Raw genomic sequence first — 13,378 nt, 5'->3', positions numbered from 1 at the left:
TCTGACCAAAACAAAAAAAAGCCACACAAACAAAAAGGACATCAAACTAGCAGCTATTGCACAGCAAAAGAAATCATCAAAAAGGTGGGGCCAAGTGACAATACAGTGGGTAGAGCATTTGCTTCGTATGCAGTCTTTCCAGGCTCGATCCCCGGCATCCTATACGGTCCCCTGAGCACCGCCAGGAGTAATTCCTGAGTGCAGAGCCAGGAGTAACCCCTGAGATTCACCAGGTGTGACCCAAAAAGCAAAAAGATTTACAATTTTTTAAAAAGAAACCATTAGTAAGGTAAAGATCAACCTATAAAGTAAAAGCAAAGTGATAGTGGCAAGAATTATGTTGACTGAAAAACAAAACCAGAAAAACACTATTATTTTATTATTATTATTATTATTATTATTTTGGGTTTAGGAGCCACACCCAGCAGTGCTCGAGAGACCATATGGGATGCCAGAAATTGAACCGGGTTGGCATGTACAAGGCAAGTGTCCTACCCACTGTACTATCTCTCTGGCCCCAAAACACTGTAAATATTTAGGAGACATTTTCTTAACATACTCAAAACACTATAGGTCATTAGGAAGACTGGATTGGAGGCCACAGCCATAGCAGGTAAAGTGTCTGCCTTGCACATGGCTGACCCAAGTTTGACCCCTGGCATCCCATATGGTCCCCCAAGCACCACCAGGAGTGATTCCTGAGTGTAGAGCCAGGGAGAAATCCCTGAAAATCCCTGAGCACTGCCAGGTGTGCCCCAACCCCCTCCCCACCAAAAAATGGAAGACTGGATTGAACCAGAAAACTCCATTTAAAGTGCTTAATTCTCAGCCGGGAGCAACAGTACAGTGGGTAGCTCGCCTTGCATGTTGGGCTCAACCCCTGGCGTCCCACACGGTCCCTCGAGCCTGTCAAGAGGGACTCCTGATCACTGCTGGGTGTGGGCCAAAACCCAAAACAAACAAAAAATATACAGATCAAAATCCCACCAACCAAAAGTGTTAAATATATATATACACATATATATCCTTCTAGTTTTATTTCTAAAAAGGGAACATTCTGCTAATGCAATTTTATAACCTTTTTACTAAATATCTTGCTGGCAAAGAGTATTACTCTTGCCATATGCAGTCTTCTATAGTACACATTCACTTAACTGTCTATTGTACATACCGATTACTGAAAATAATGCAGTGTCAATCCCTGTGGATAAGTACCTAAGATTATTCCCTTGTAAGTCTTAGAAAAGATTCTGAGGTTAAAAAATACTCTTTTCCTTTGTATCACTCATACTAGGTAGCATCGCACTGAACAGGTACCTAGGAATTATATGTTGATTTGAGACACTAAGTAAGCAAGAAACTAAGTTCTTTTCTGGAGATGTCCAAGAAAAGTAAAACAAACTTAGGTATTTTTACCTATTCTCTCACATTTTCAAGGCCTTCTCTAAATTTCCCAGGAAGGCTTAAAAATATATGGTTTTATCTAAAGAAGACAAACTTCTAAAACGTTTCTTGCTACCAAATTTATGTTCATTTAGAGAAAGAAAAAGCTATTGTACAAAAGAAGATAAATACAATTTTCTCCTAAGAATCTGTGTTCTTACCTTTTGATGAAACTGAAGAAATCCCAAATCTGTAGAAAGGAAAACAAACGAAATTTTAGGAAGCTGTTCACACTCCTGGTGCCTGTCTTCATGTCAAGTGTACATATGGCACTTCTTGCTTGTGATCTCAGCCTTGCAATCATTAGCTAATTCTAACAGCCCCATGAAAGAGGTTCAGTGTACTTTTTTTCTCACCAAGAGCTCAGGGAATCGGCTAAAAGGAAGCCTTATTAGAATTGGTAGTAGCAGCCAGTTCCTGACATTTACCTATTAACAAACAAAAGAGTAACCTATCGCTACTGTATTTAAATCAGTAGAGGTATTCAAAATATACCCAAATCAATGTCCTTCAGCAAGACTTCTATTCCACATAAAACAATTGTATCTAAAAATCAAGGCTCACTACCTCCCTATTCCCTACATACACACCTTTATACCATCACTACAGACCCCAAACATTCAGATACTCACCTGGCTGCTCGGGCAGCTTTCTTACTCTCCAAGCTCACAGGTACATTGAATCGTTCTGCTCTCTTCTGCATCCTCTAAGAGAGAACAGACAAAAGGAAGGAGAGAGAAAACTTCAATTGCTGGCTTATATCTTTTAAGAGAGAGAGGATATATTTTTAGAACATCACGAGTAATTTCTTGTCTATAGTGAGAAAACTGGTAATACCAGAGGATATCAGTTGTAGACATTCTAGGGTTTAATTCAACAGCTCTATCCTGAAAGCAACACAAAAAGACTCTTATTGCATTCATGTCCTCAAAAACAAAAGGGAAGGTATAAAATAAAACCCACATTCTGCATGAAGTCAAAGAAGACAAAAGCTTTGTTTGGTTGACCTTTGAAAAGGGATCAAAGGAACAGCTTGGTTCCAACACTAGCGGTACTATTTCAGTTAGAAATGAGGAGGCGGCGTTGTCCTATGCCCTTGCTACTTTAATGGTAACTAAAAAGAAGCAGGGATCTGAAAAAACACTGGTTTTGAGATCCTGAGAGAGAATTCAGAGAAATTTCAACTTTACCTGCTAGCGTAAGAGTAACATATTTCCTTATTATTTTTCATTTCTTCTAAGGTTAATCCTCCCAATATCTGATACCAAACTGTAAACATCTTAAAGATCTACTAAGATCACAGTACTGTACACATTAAAAAGTATGGTTTCATAGCTAACTCCCACTCAGTCCAAATATTTTCTTAGGTTTAACTGGTAGGAAACTGTATCAACACCAGACCCCATGAGTAAAATGTCCAAAGTGAACATAGAATAAAGGGCAAAAAAAGATCAATACAGAGTTAGAGAGAGAGAGTACAGAAGGGTAAGGTAACTGATTTGCAAGCAGATGATCCAGATTTAATTCCTAGCACCTCGCACGCACACGTTCCCCCGACCCCTACTAGCTACACCAGGAATGATCTCTAAACAGAGCCAGGAGTAAGCCCTGAGCACTGCTGGGTGTGGCCCAAAACAAAAAAAAAAAGAGAAGGAAAATCAATATAGAGGGAGAGAGGCCAGTACAGCAGGTAGGGCATTTGCCTTGCATGCAGATGACCTGGGTTTGATCCCAGCATCCCATATGGTCCCCCGAACACTGTCAGGAGTAATTTCTGAGTGAGGAGTAACCCCTGATCACCTGATCATCACTCTGGGTGTGAACCAAAAAGAAAAAAAAACAATCTAGGACTACAATTTTAGGAGCAGAATACCAACCTCAGTCTGTGGTATTTCAGATGTAATTTTTACCACTTTCTTCTCTGTTGCCCTAGAAGAAGAGATTTTAATAAAATTTGAGATTAGGTCATCAAAACCAACTCGTAGAACTAAGAATTTACTTTAATCATATCTATTATCTCATAGTTCTGTCACCTACTCTTTGGTGCAAAACAAAACCATGATGCCCATTAGAACTTTAGTTCCTTGAATTCACCTATTAAATAGAAAAAGTTTCTATTACAAACTAAAACTAAGGCATGAGGAGGTAACAAGAAGTCTGGTTAAACACACTGAACTAAAGGACACCAAGAAACACTTCACTTATTTTTTGAAACTTGGTGTTTATTTCTGGACTAATGACTATTACTCTAACCCTAATTTAAATAGTATATCATTTCTCAATTTTCAGCACAACCACTAATGAGTGCTCGACAATTTCTGGCTTCTTTAGCAAATCCCTTGTTCCTTTATGGGCACTGGAGCTCCAGTTGGAACAAAGTGTAACAAATAAAAATGCCAAAGGAGGTGGGAAAAAAAAACGCTAAAAAGAGTTTGAATTAGAAAAACATTGTAAGTTACTAGTCAAAAGGTTTAAGAAAAAAAAAAACACAAAAGAGGGGGGACCACAGGGGTGGGAGTCAAAGTTCGGAAGTATCCAGGATAAATGGGAGGGCATTAACCTTCCACCAAACAACTCCCATAAAACTGTGGGTCATAACCAGTCTCATTAAGGTCCCTCATTTAGAGACATGGGCAGCTTTTGTTCCAATATCCCGGACACTTTTCCCATTTGATGCCCTGAAAGGTAGTAATGGTTTAATGGTATTTTCAGAGGAAGCAATTCTAAAACAGGAACTTACTCTCTCCTCCCTTTTGTTGAAGTTTCATAGACTGACAGACAAGCAATGGGTGCCCCCTGTTGACCACAACTAAGCCTTGCAACATTTCACTGTGCGGGAGGGGGGGGGCGGGAATTCAGAATCAAACTAGCAGCAGATAGATTTTAAAGAACCTCAAGCCAAGTGTGAAGCAATGGGGTCTTTGTTCAAATACTCGAAGAACTTAAAACTCAGCCTGAACGCTTGGACTGTTGAAGAGATTTCTGAATTCCGTTTCCCAGTCACCCTCCAACTGTCTGGAAAAGGGCACGGGGGTTTCATGTTTTGCTTGAAGTCCAATGCCATTAAGAAAGCAGTCTTCTCCACCAACCTCAGGTTAATGACTTCCGCCACATTCCCATCTTACAGCACAATCACTGCAGCACACCTCAGGGCAGAAAAGGAAGCCCCGAGAGGAAGCTGCCTTGTGCTATTCCAACTCCCTGAGGCACAATTAAGCTCAAGCAGTAAATACACATCACACCTTGGAATTCATGAGGAATGCCTCTCATTTAAAGTCACACACAAAATATCCTACAAATTGCAAGGACCAGAATCCTTCTGTTCATGCACCGGTATAACTATAATCCCTACTTTTCTTGCTTAGAAATGCACTAGTAAAATTGAAGCCGCCTAAAAAAAAGAGAATTACGTATTTTCCATATACTAAGGATAACCGACTTTTACAATTTTCAAACGTCAAGATCGTTAACCCATACAAACCAATTATCCCTGAATTTTATTTTTTGGTTCTGGGGTCACACCTAGCAGGACTCAAATTTGGTCTAGGCTCTGTTGCACAGGGATCACTCTTGGTGGGGCTTAAGGGTACTATCCAGAGACAGAACCAAAGTAAGGGTGCAACACAAGCACCCTAACCACTATATTATCTCTCAGTCCCCAATTAAGCAACACCAATATTGCCTTTTATAATTAAACAAATTGATGTAATTATGAAGAACAGAAATGTTTAAAAGACTAACCTGCTTTTATTTTTTTTTAATTTTAAAATTTTTTATTTATTTTTTTTTTGCTTTTTGGGTCACACCTGGCAATGCACAGAGGTTACTCCTGGCTCTGCACTCAGGAATTACTCCAGGCGGTGCTCAGGGGACCATATGGATGATGCTCCAGCCCCTAAACTGCTTTTATGATTAGACAAATTAATGTAATTACGAAGAACAGCGTCTTGCCCACTAGAGGAAGGAAGGAGAGCTCGCTTCAAAGAGCCGAGTGTCCTTTACTGTTTGTGCCAAGGGAGGCAGGCAAGGATGGTGAGAGGAGGAGGATGTAAATAAGTCAAGAGGACACTGAGCATGAAACCCTATGATAACCACAGGTTCTTCCCGTAGGAGCCTGGATTTAGGTAGGGACCAAAATAAGAGTTAGGTCTAAGCTGATCTAGGTGACACCTTATTAGTTACTACATTCATGTAGGGCTGGAGAAATACCACAGCGGGTAGGGCGTTTGCCTTGCACTCAGCTGACCCGGGTTAGATTCCTCCATCCCTCTCGGAGAGCTCAGCAAGCTACTGAGAGTATCCCGCCCGGTGTTTGATATGCCAAAAAACAGTAACAAGTCTCACAATGGAGACATTACTGGTGCCCGCTTGAGCAAATCGATGAACAACGGGATGACAGTGCTACAGTGCTACGAAGAACAGAAATGTTTAAAAGACTAAACTGCTTAAAAAAAAAAAACATATGCCACTCTTTCTTTCTTTCTTTTTCTTTCTTTTTTTGGTTTTTGGGTCACACCCAGTGATGCACAGGGGTTACTCCTGGCTGATGCACTCAGGAATTACTCCTGGCAGTGCTCGGGGGACCATATGAGATGCTGGGAATCGAACTTGGGTCAGCCGCGTATGCCACTCTTTCTTTTGGTTAAGAGTAACCCCAGTGATGCTCAGCAGGCCCAGTACAATTCCTGCAAATTCTGAGCTGGCTGTTCAAATACTCTTGAGCCTCAGGGCTCTAACCAACAGTGCTCGGGTGCCCATTCCTTCAGTAAATTCAATTCCCCCAATTCCCCACACCGCCCCAATGTCAGGCAGGACTCAGTGGCACTACTGTTATGTTACAACTCAAAGTGTGCAACCCTCACCAAGCACTGTCATCACCACAACAAAGAAAAGGCAATTAGGGAAAATCCAGAACTGCTTTGTACTCAGATTATAAAAACAGTAGTTACACATCAACTGTCTTTTCAGAAGGTTCTTCCTCTTTAACAGGCAGTTCTAAGGGCTTTGGTTCTTCCTCCTAAAATCAAATGAAACAAGATGGTTAACATAAATCCAGAGTACCCCCATCAATAGAATGAGAACTCCAAAATGAACCAGTCTGAATTTTTTGGTGGGGGTGGGGAGGCGAGGGGGGGTGAGTAGGAGGGATGGGAGTGGGGGCAGAGACCATCTGCTCAGGGCCTACTCCTGGCCCTATGGCGAGGGACCCACATCTGGCTCTGTACTAAGGGGCCACCCTTGGCAGTGCTCAGGGGAACCTATAATGGTTCCACACTTTGAACAGTTGTGGGCACAGCCAAATGCAAGGTAAATCTCTAAACTGTCTCAGACCCCAAAATGAACCACACTTCCAGAACCTCCATTCCCCACCTCTAAACTCTCCTACTGAGTTAGTACTTGAGCCCTCTACGGTTGATAGCAAGCAACGTGGCACGCTGTCAGGTCAGTGACTAACCAGAGTTTTTCCCAACTCACCTCTGTTTCGTCTCCCAGCACATCTTCTTCATTTGCCTCCTCTTCAGCTAAACAATAGGAAAATATTTGTCAAATATTTTTGCTAAAAAAAACCACCTTGATAGTGATTCTTAGAATAAAATTATAATTGCTTGTTTTATCATAGTAAAATTAAATAATAAAGGCAGAACGGCCATTTTTAAAAAAGTTCCAAATGGATAAGACTGTATTCTCAACTTAATGTTAATACCAAGTTGAACACACACTCTCTCTCTCTGCTTTCTGGGTCACACTCAGCCAAGCTCACGGGTTACTCTTGGTTTTGCGCTCAGGAATTACTCCTGGCAGTGCTCGGGGGACCCTATGGGATGCTGGGAATCGAACCCGGGTTGGACGCATGCAAGGCAAATGCCCTACCCGCTGTGCTATCACTCCAGCCCCCCAAGCTGAACTCTCAACTGAACTAAAGTACTAATTGTGACGATGTTAAATGACAGCATTAATTAAAGGTAATGTAAGGAAAGATCTTTTAAAATTTACTCTGTAAATCACAGTATTTATATAAAGTATAAGGGGAAAATCAAATTTAAGTTAAAAAAAAAAACGAACCTATCAATAGATAGACTAAAAGCCAGGCCTCTTGCACCTAACAGTTAAGTTGTGAATTCAAAGGAAAAGATTTTTAAAAGAAAACTAGGGGCTGGAGCGATAAAGCAATGGGTAGGGCATTTGCCTTGCACGTGACCAACCCGGGTTCGATTCCCAGCATCCTATATGGTCCCCTGAGCACCATGAGTGCATGAACCAGGAGTAACTCCTGTGCATTGCTGGGTGTGACCCAAAAAGCACCCCCACCCCCCAAAAAAAGAAAACTAAAAGTGCTAAGCCAGTGAATACACAAATCATAAGTGTCACCAGCAATCTTACTTTGTTATGAAGAAAGTTTTAGTGGTCTGGAAAAGCACAACTCCCTTACATCAAAGCTTAATCTATATCAAGGCCCTAACCCTTCAATTCTACATAGGCTGTATGAGGTGGGAAAGCTACAGAATATTTTGAGCTAGATGACATTCGAGAAGTTTAAGAAAAAAAGCTGTCCAAAAGGATATGCCCTGCCACAGAAGTGGGGCACGTTCGGGGGTGGGGGTGGGGGGGAGGATGAGGTGGGGGAGGCGAGGCGCACTGGGATCATTGGTGGTGGAGAATAGGCACTGGTGGAGGGATGGGTGCTGAGCATTGTATGACTGAAACATAACCACGAAAGTTTGTTAAGTCTGAAACCACCTCGCGGGGATCCATTACAAAAAATAAGAAAAAAAGAAAAGAAAAAATTAAAAAAGCTGTCTCCTTAACATCAAAACGCAAGGTGAAGCAATGAATGCTGATAAAGGTGGCTGCCCTAAATAGATTTTTCAAAACAGACAAAAGATGCCATCTAAGATTCCACAGCCAGAGAGGGGATTAATACAGTTTCGAAGCTTCGGGAAGCTGAGTCTCTTGTTAAGAAGCTGATGCTGTCTTTTTTTTTTTTTCTTTTTGGGTCACACCTGGCAATGCACAGGGGTTATTCCTGGTGCTCAGGGGACCATGGGATGCTGGGAATCGAACCCGGGTTGGACACATGCCCTACCCGCTGTGCTACCACTCCAGCCCTGCTGATGCTGTCTTAATGCTTTTCTGAAACCCATTCATTCTGAAACCCATGAATGGAGGAGTAATTTCAACTTTCAAAGATTTTTTATTTGTTCTTGGAGAAAGAAGGCCTCCAAAGTAATATTCAGAGGACCCTGGGGTCACTTTTGACACTAATTTAACCATAGGGGACAGTTAAATGTTTGGGCCCAGCAGTGCTGGGTGCCATCAGGGCACACTGGGAGTGCAGGGAGAGGAAGGCAGGAAAGGGCGAGGTGTTCATATATTGCTGAAGACCAAACTCGGGGCCATAGGCACTTCACCCCTTTCCAAATCTCCCTGGTCTTTAATTTTTTTTTTTTTAAGCTTTTTGGGTCACACCTGGTGATGCACAGGGGTTACTCCTGGCTGTGCACTCAGGAATTACTCCTGGCGATGCTCAGGGGACCATATGGGATGCTGGGATTCGAACCAGGGTCGGCCACGTGCAAGGCAAACGCCCTACCTGCTGTGCTATCGCTCCAGCCCCCCAAAAAATTTTTTTCCCCTAAAAATCATATTATAAGGCTATAGCTGTCATAATAATTTCTCTGACAGATCTGGATAAAATAAACTAATCCTCTAGAAAGGATTCACCATTCTAGATGCCATTACTCACAATTCACAAGAGGGCGATGTATTGAAAGAAATTTGGAAGAAATGTATTCCATGCCTCATGAGTAACTTTGAGGTGCTGAAAACTTAAGTGGAGGCAGAGGATGTAGTCCAGTAGTAGAGCTACACTACCTTGCCTTGGGTTCCATCCCCAGAACCAGGAAAACCCCCAAACCAGAAGGGGGGGGAGGGCAGGGGAATGAATTCAGCAAAGAACAGAGAATGTAGCTCAGCAGTACAGAACCCACCTGGCAAGCGTGAGACCCTGTTCAAGGGAGGGAACACTTCTGTGGAACAAGTAATTGCAGGTGTGGGACATGGGAAGAGAACTAGAAGTAAAGCCCAAAGATGTGACTGAACTGCTGAAATCGAAAGATAAAATTTGAACTATAAGGAGTTGCTTCTTATGCATAGGCTTTAAAAAAACAAGTCTCCTGAGGTGGATCTACGCCTGGTGAAGATACTGTGAACACAGGTGAAATGAGAACTAAGAATTTAGAAGATGACACAAACTTAGTTGATAAAGCAGCAATATGGTGTGAGAGGACTGACTCCAATTTTGAAAATTCAACTATGGGTAAAATGCTACAAAACAACAACAATAACCGGGGCTGGAGAGATAACACAGTAGAGCATTTGCCTTGCATGCTCCATCTCTGTACCACATATGCCATGTCCCCCAAGCCCCACCAGGAATGATCCCTGAGAACAGAGCCAGTAGTAAGCCCTGAGCACTGCCAGATGTGACCCAAAAATTAAAATAAAATAAAATGCCATCAAAAAACATCACATGCTACTGTAAAATCTTTGTGAAAGGAATCAACCAATGCAGCAAACTACACAGAAGACTTAAAAAACTGCCACAACCACCCAACACTGCCCTGATCAGCCAACGGCCATCAGCAGTAAGGCCAGAGTTTCCACCAGTAAAAACAGGACTGGGGAAGATTTACACAATGGTTAGCATTTTTAGCAATAACTTTTAATTAAGATATGTATATCTTAAATAGACAATGCTATTACATATTTAACAGACTACAGAGCAATACAAACATAACTGCTTACGTGCCTTGGGAAATAAAACAATTCTGATTCACTTTACTATGATATTTGCTTTATTGTAATGATCTGGAACGAAACCAATAACATCTTCGTGATGTGACTATGTGTTTTAAATGAATTTGCTTTGGTTGCAACAAGCAGAATTAGAAACTGTCAGGATGCTTACCACAGGGGAGGGATGGCAGGGGAGTAGGGGGCGTTTGAAATGTGGGGAAAACATGGTCGAGTGTAGTGGATACACTGGGGGAGGTGTGGGGAGAGATCGTGTTAAGCATGAAACCCTTATCATTAACACAATTATAAACAGCAAGTCCCTAAAATAAAATTAAAAAAGAAACTGTCAGTGCTGAAAGGGACCAGAGATTAACAAGTTAATTTTTTGCCACACTTGATGGCACTCAGGGCTTACTCCTCTCTGTTCAGGTGACCATATGGGATGCCAGGGATTGAACCATGTCAACCGCTTGTAAGCCATTCTTGCTATGTCTCCAGCCCCCAGATTTATTAACTTCTAGAGTAAAAGACATTTATCTCGGGGGCTGGAGTGACAGCACAGCGGGTAGGGCATTTGCTTGCACACAGCCAACCCGGGTTCAAATCTCAGCATCCCATATGGTCCCCCAAGCACTGCCAGGAGTAATTCCTAAGTGCAGAGCCAGGAGTAACCCCTGAGCATTGCTGGGTATGACCCAAAAAGCAAAAAAAAAAAAGACATTTATCTCATTCCGTAGATCAGAACACTACCTAAAAACTGTGACTATCCAAAGAAATCTAGGTACATTTCTGACATAAGAGGAATTAGAATCCAAATCTAAACTCAATTTAATACTTGTTTTAACATACTTCCTTTAATTTGCTGAGAAGCTGGTGATATAGCTCAGTGGCAGACCATTTTATATATATATATATATATATATATATATATATGAGGCTCTTGGTTTAATTCCCAGTACTCCCCTTCCCTCCAAAACTTATTTATTGAAATAAAATAAAGTCCTAAAAGAGGTGTTATGTGGGGGAAAACTTTCTTTGCATTGTAACCACTGCTGTTTTTGTACTTAGCATGTTTATTTATATTTACTGACAACAATCAAAATGGCCTTCCGTAGGTGAATAAACAAAACAGTGTGCATATAGGTCATGGACAATTAGTACTAAACAGCTACCAAGCCATAAAGATTGAAGGGAATTTCTTTTTCTTTTTCTTTTTTTGCTTTTTGGGTCACACCTGGCGATGCACAGTGGTTACTCCTGGCTCTGCACTCAGGAATCACTCCTGGCGGCGCTCATGGGATGCTGGGAATCGAACCCGGGTCAACCACGTGCAAGGCAAACGCCCTACCCGCTGTGCTATCGGTTCAGCCCCTGAAGAGAATTTCTGAAGGGAATTTAAATGCATACTGTTGTAAGAGAAACCAATCTAAAAAGATTATACACTATGTAATTCCAATTACATGATAATTCATGGAGTCAATATGATCAGTTATAACCAGTTTCAGATTAAAAAATTTCTTGATGGGCTGGGAGAGATAGCACAGCGGGTAGGGCGTTTGCCTTGCACGCGCCCGATCCGGGTTCGATTCCCAGCATCCCATATGATCCCCTGATTACACCACCAGGGGTAATTCCTGAGTGCAGAGCCAAGAGTGACCCCTGTGTATCACCAGGTGTGACCCAAAAAGAAAAAAAAAATTCTTGATAATTAGGGCTATCATAAACTACCAAAACAAAAAGAAAACTCCGTAAGTGCTTAAAATCTTAATCTCCTTATATCAATCTTTGTGTCCATAAAATACTTACCATGCTCTTCAAGATATGCTTGGAGTCTGTTAATGAGATCTTGTTTTATTCCCTTGGTCTCCAATCCACGAGCAAGACATTCTTGCTTCAGCTCAGCAAGCTGAGAAAAAAAGATAAATTTTTCTTTAATTAATAAAATAAACCTAATAAATAAAAAGAGGTCCTCTCACAAAAAGGAAAAAGAAAATATAATTCCTGGGGGTCAGAGAAAGAGTACAGTGGGCAGGGAACCTGCCAACCCATGTTTGATCCTTGGCACCCCACATGGCTCTCCCCAAGGGGACCCGCCAGGAGTGATCCCCAGCACACAGCCAGGAGCAAGCCCTAAGCCACACAGGGTGTGGCCCCCAAACAAACAAACAAACAAACAAAACACAAAAAAACAAACAAAAAATAGAAAGCCAACAAACCAAAATAACTAAATGAACCAAAATATTCTATTTAGAAAGACAAATGTGCATTTATAAAGTATTGTACTTATATTATTATTGTAACCATATTAGAAGATGGTTCAAAAATCAGTTAAGTTCTGGCTTAACAATTATTGAAACACCTGAGGGTTGTAGATAATTACCAGAGCAGACAGATATTGCTATGTGGAGAACTGTCCTAGTCAACAAGTCAACACCCTGGTGGAGGGAAGTGTACACTGGCGAAGGGACTGGTGTTGGAATACCATAAACCTAAAACTCAATCACAAATAACTTTGTAATTCACAATGACTACATTAAAAAAAAAACTAATTAAAAAAACCCCACCCATCTCTATTGAGAAACTGTGGTGTGGGCCTAAGAGACTGCTTAAAGTGCTGGAGCGCATGCTCTTGCACGTGAGAGCCCTGGATTTGTCCTGGGTACTCCACGTCTCCTAGAGTACCAATACTCATGTACTCCCACACCCAAAAAGGCGGGCAAAAAGTGTGGTGTGGGATGCAGAGCGAAACATGGTCTCTGAAGTAAAGACTTCAAATTCCAGCTTTATTACTTAAAAGATCCAGTGAATATCTATAAAGTATTCAATTAACAGTACTTTAAAAATGGTCAGCGGCTGGAGTGATAGCACAGCGGGTAGCGCGTTTGCCTTGCACGCGGCCGACCCGAGTTCGATTCCCAGCACTGCCAGTAGTAATTCCTGAGTGCAGAGCAGTGACCCCAAAAGAAAAAATAAATAAAAAATAAAAATGGTCGGGGGGGGGTAGGAGTAATTGATAGTACAGCAGGTAGAATGCTTACTTCGCTCACAACTGATCTAAATTCAACTACTAGAATCCCATGTAGTCCCCAGAGAACTGCCAGGAGCACAGAGCCAGGAGCAATTCCTGAGCATCACTGGG

General features: G+C 41.7%; 1 protein-coding gene across 1 annotated transcript in view; it reads right to left on the bottom strand.

The window, feature by feature from the left end:
• Positions 1-13,378, bottom strand: part of SARNP (SAP domain containing ribonucleoprotein) — a 54,073-nt gene that overhangs the window by 26,052 nt on the left and 14,643 nt on the right. The window contains exons 2-7 of the mRNA XM_004601585.2: positions 12,046-12,145; positions 6,919-6,965; positions 6,393-6,460; positions 3,321-3,372; positions 2,076-2,149; positions 1,605-1,633 (exon numbers count right to left, since the gene is read on the bottom strand). Coding sequence (XP_004601642.1) covers positions 1,605-1,633; positions 2,076-2,149; positions 3,321-3,372; positions 6,393-6,460; positions 6,919-6,965; positions 12,046-12,145 — 370 coding nt within the window. The remainder of the gene's footprint in view (positions 1-1,604; positions 1,634-2,075; positions 2,150-3,320; positions 3,373-6,392; positions 6,461-6,918; positions 6,966-12,045; positions 12,146-13,378) is intronic.

This window comes from Sorex araneus, chromosome 2 (assembly GCF_027595985.1).
Source record: "Sorex araneus isolate mSorAra2 chromosome 2, mSorAra2.pri, whole genome shotgun sequence".
Lineage (NCBI taxonomy): Eukaryota > Metazoa > Chordata > Mammalia > Eulipotyphla > Soricidae > Sorex > Sorex araneus.
The sequence above is the reverse complement of the archived record's forward strand: the minus strand, read 5'-3'. Positions and strand labels throughout refer to the sequence as shown.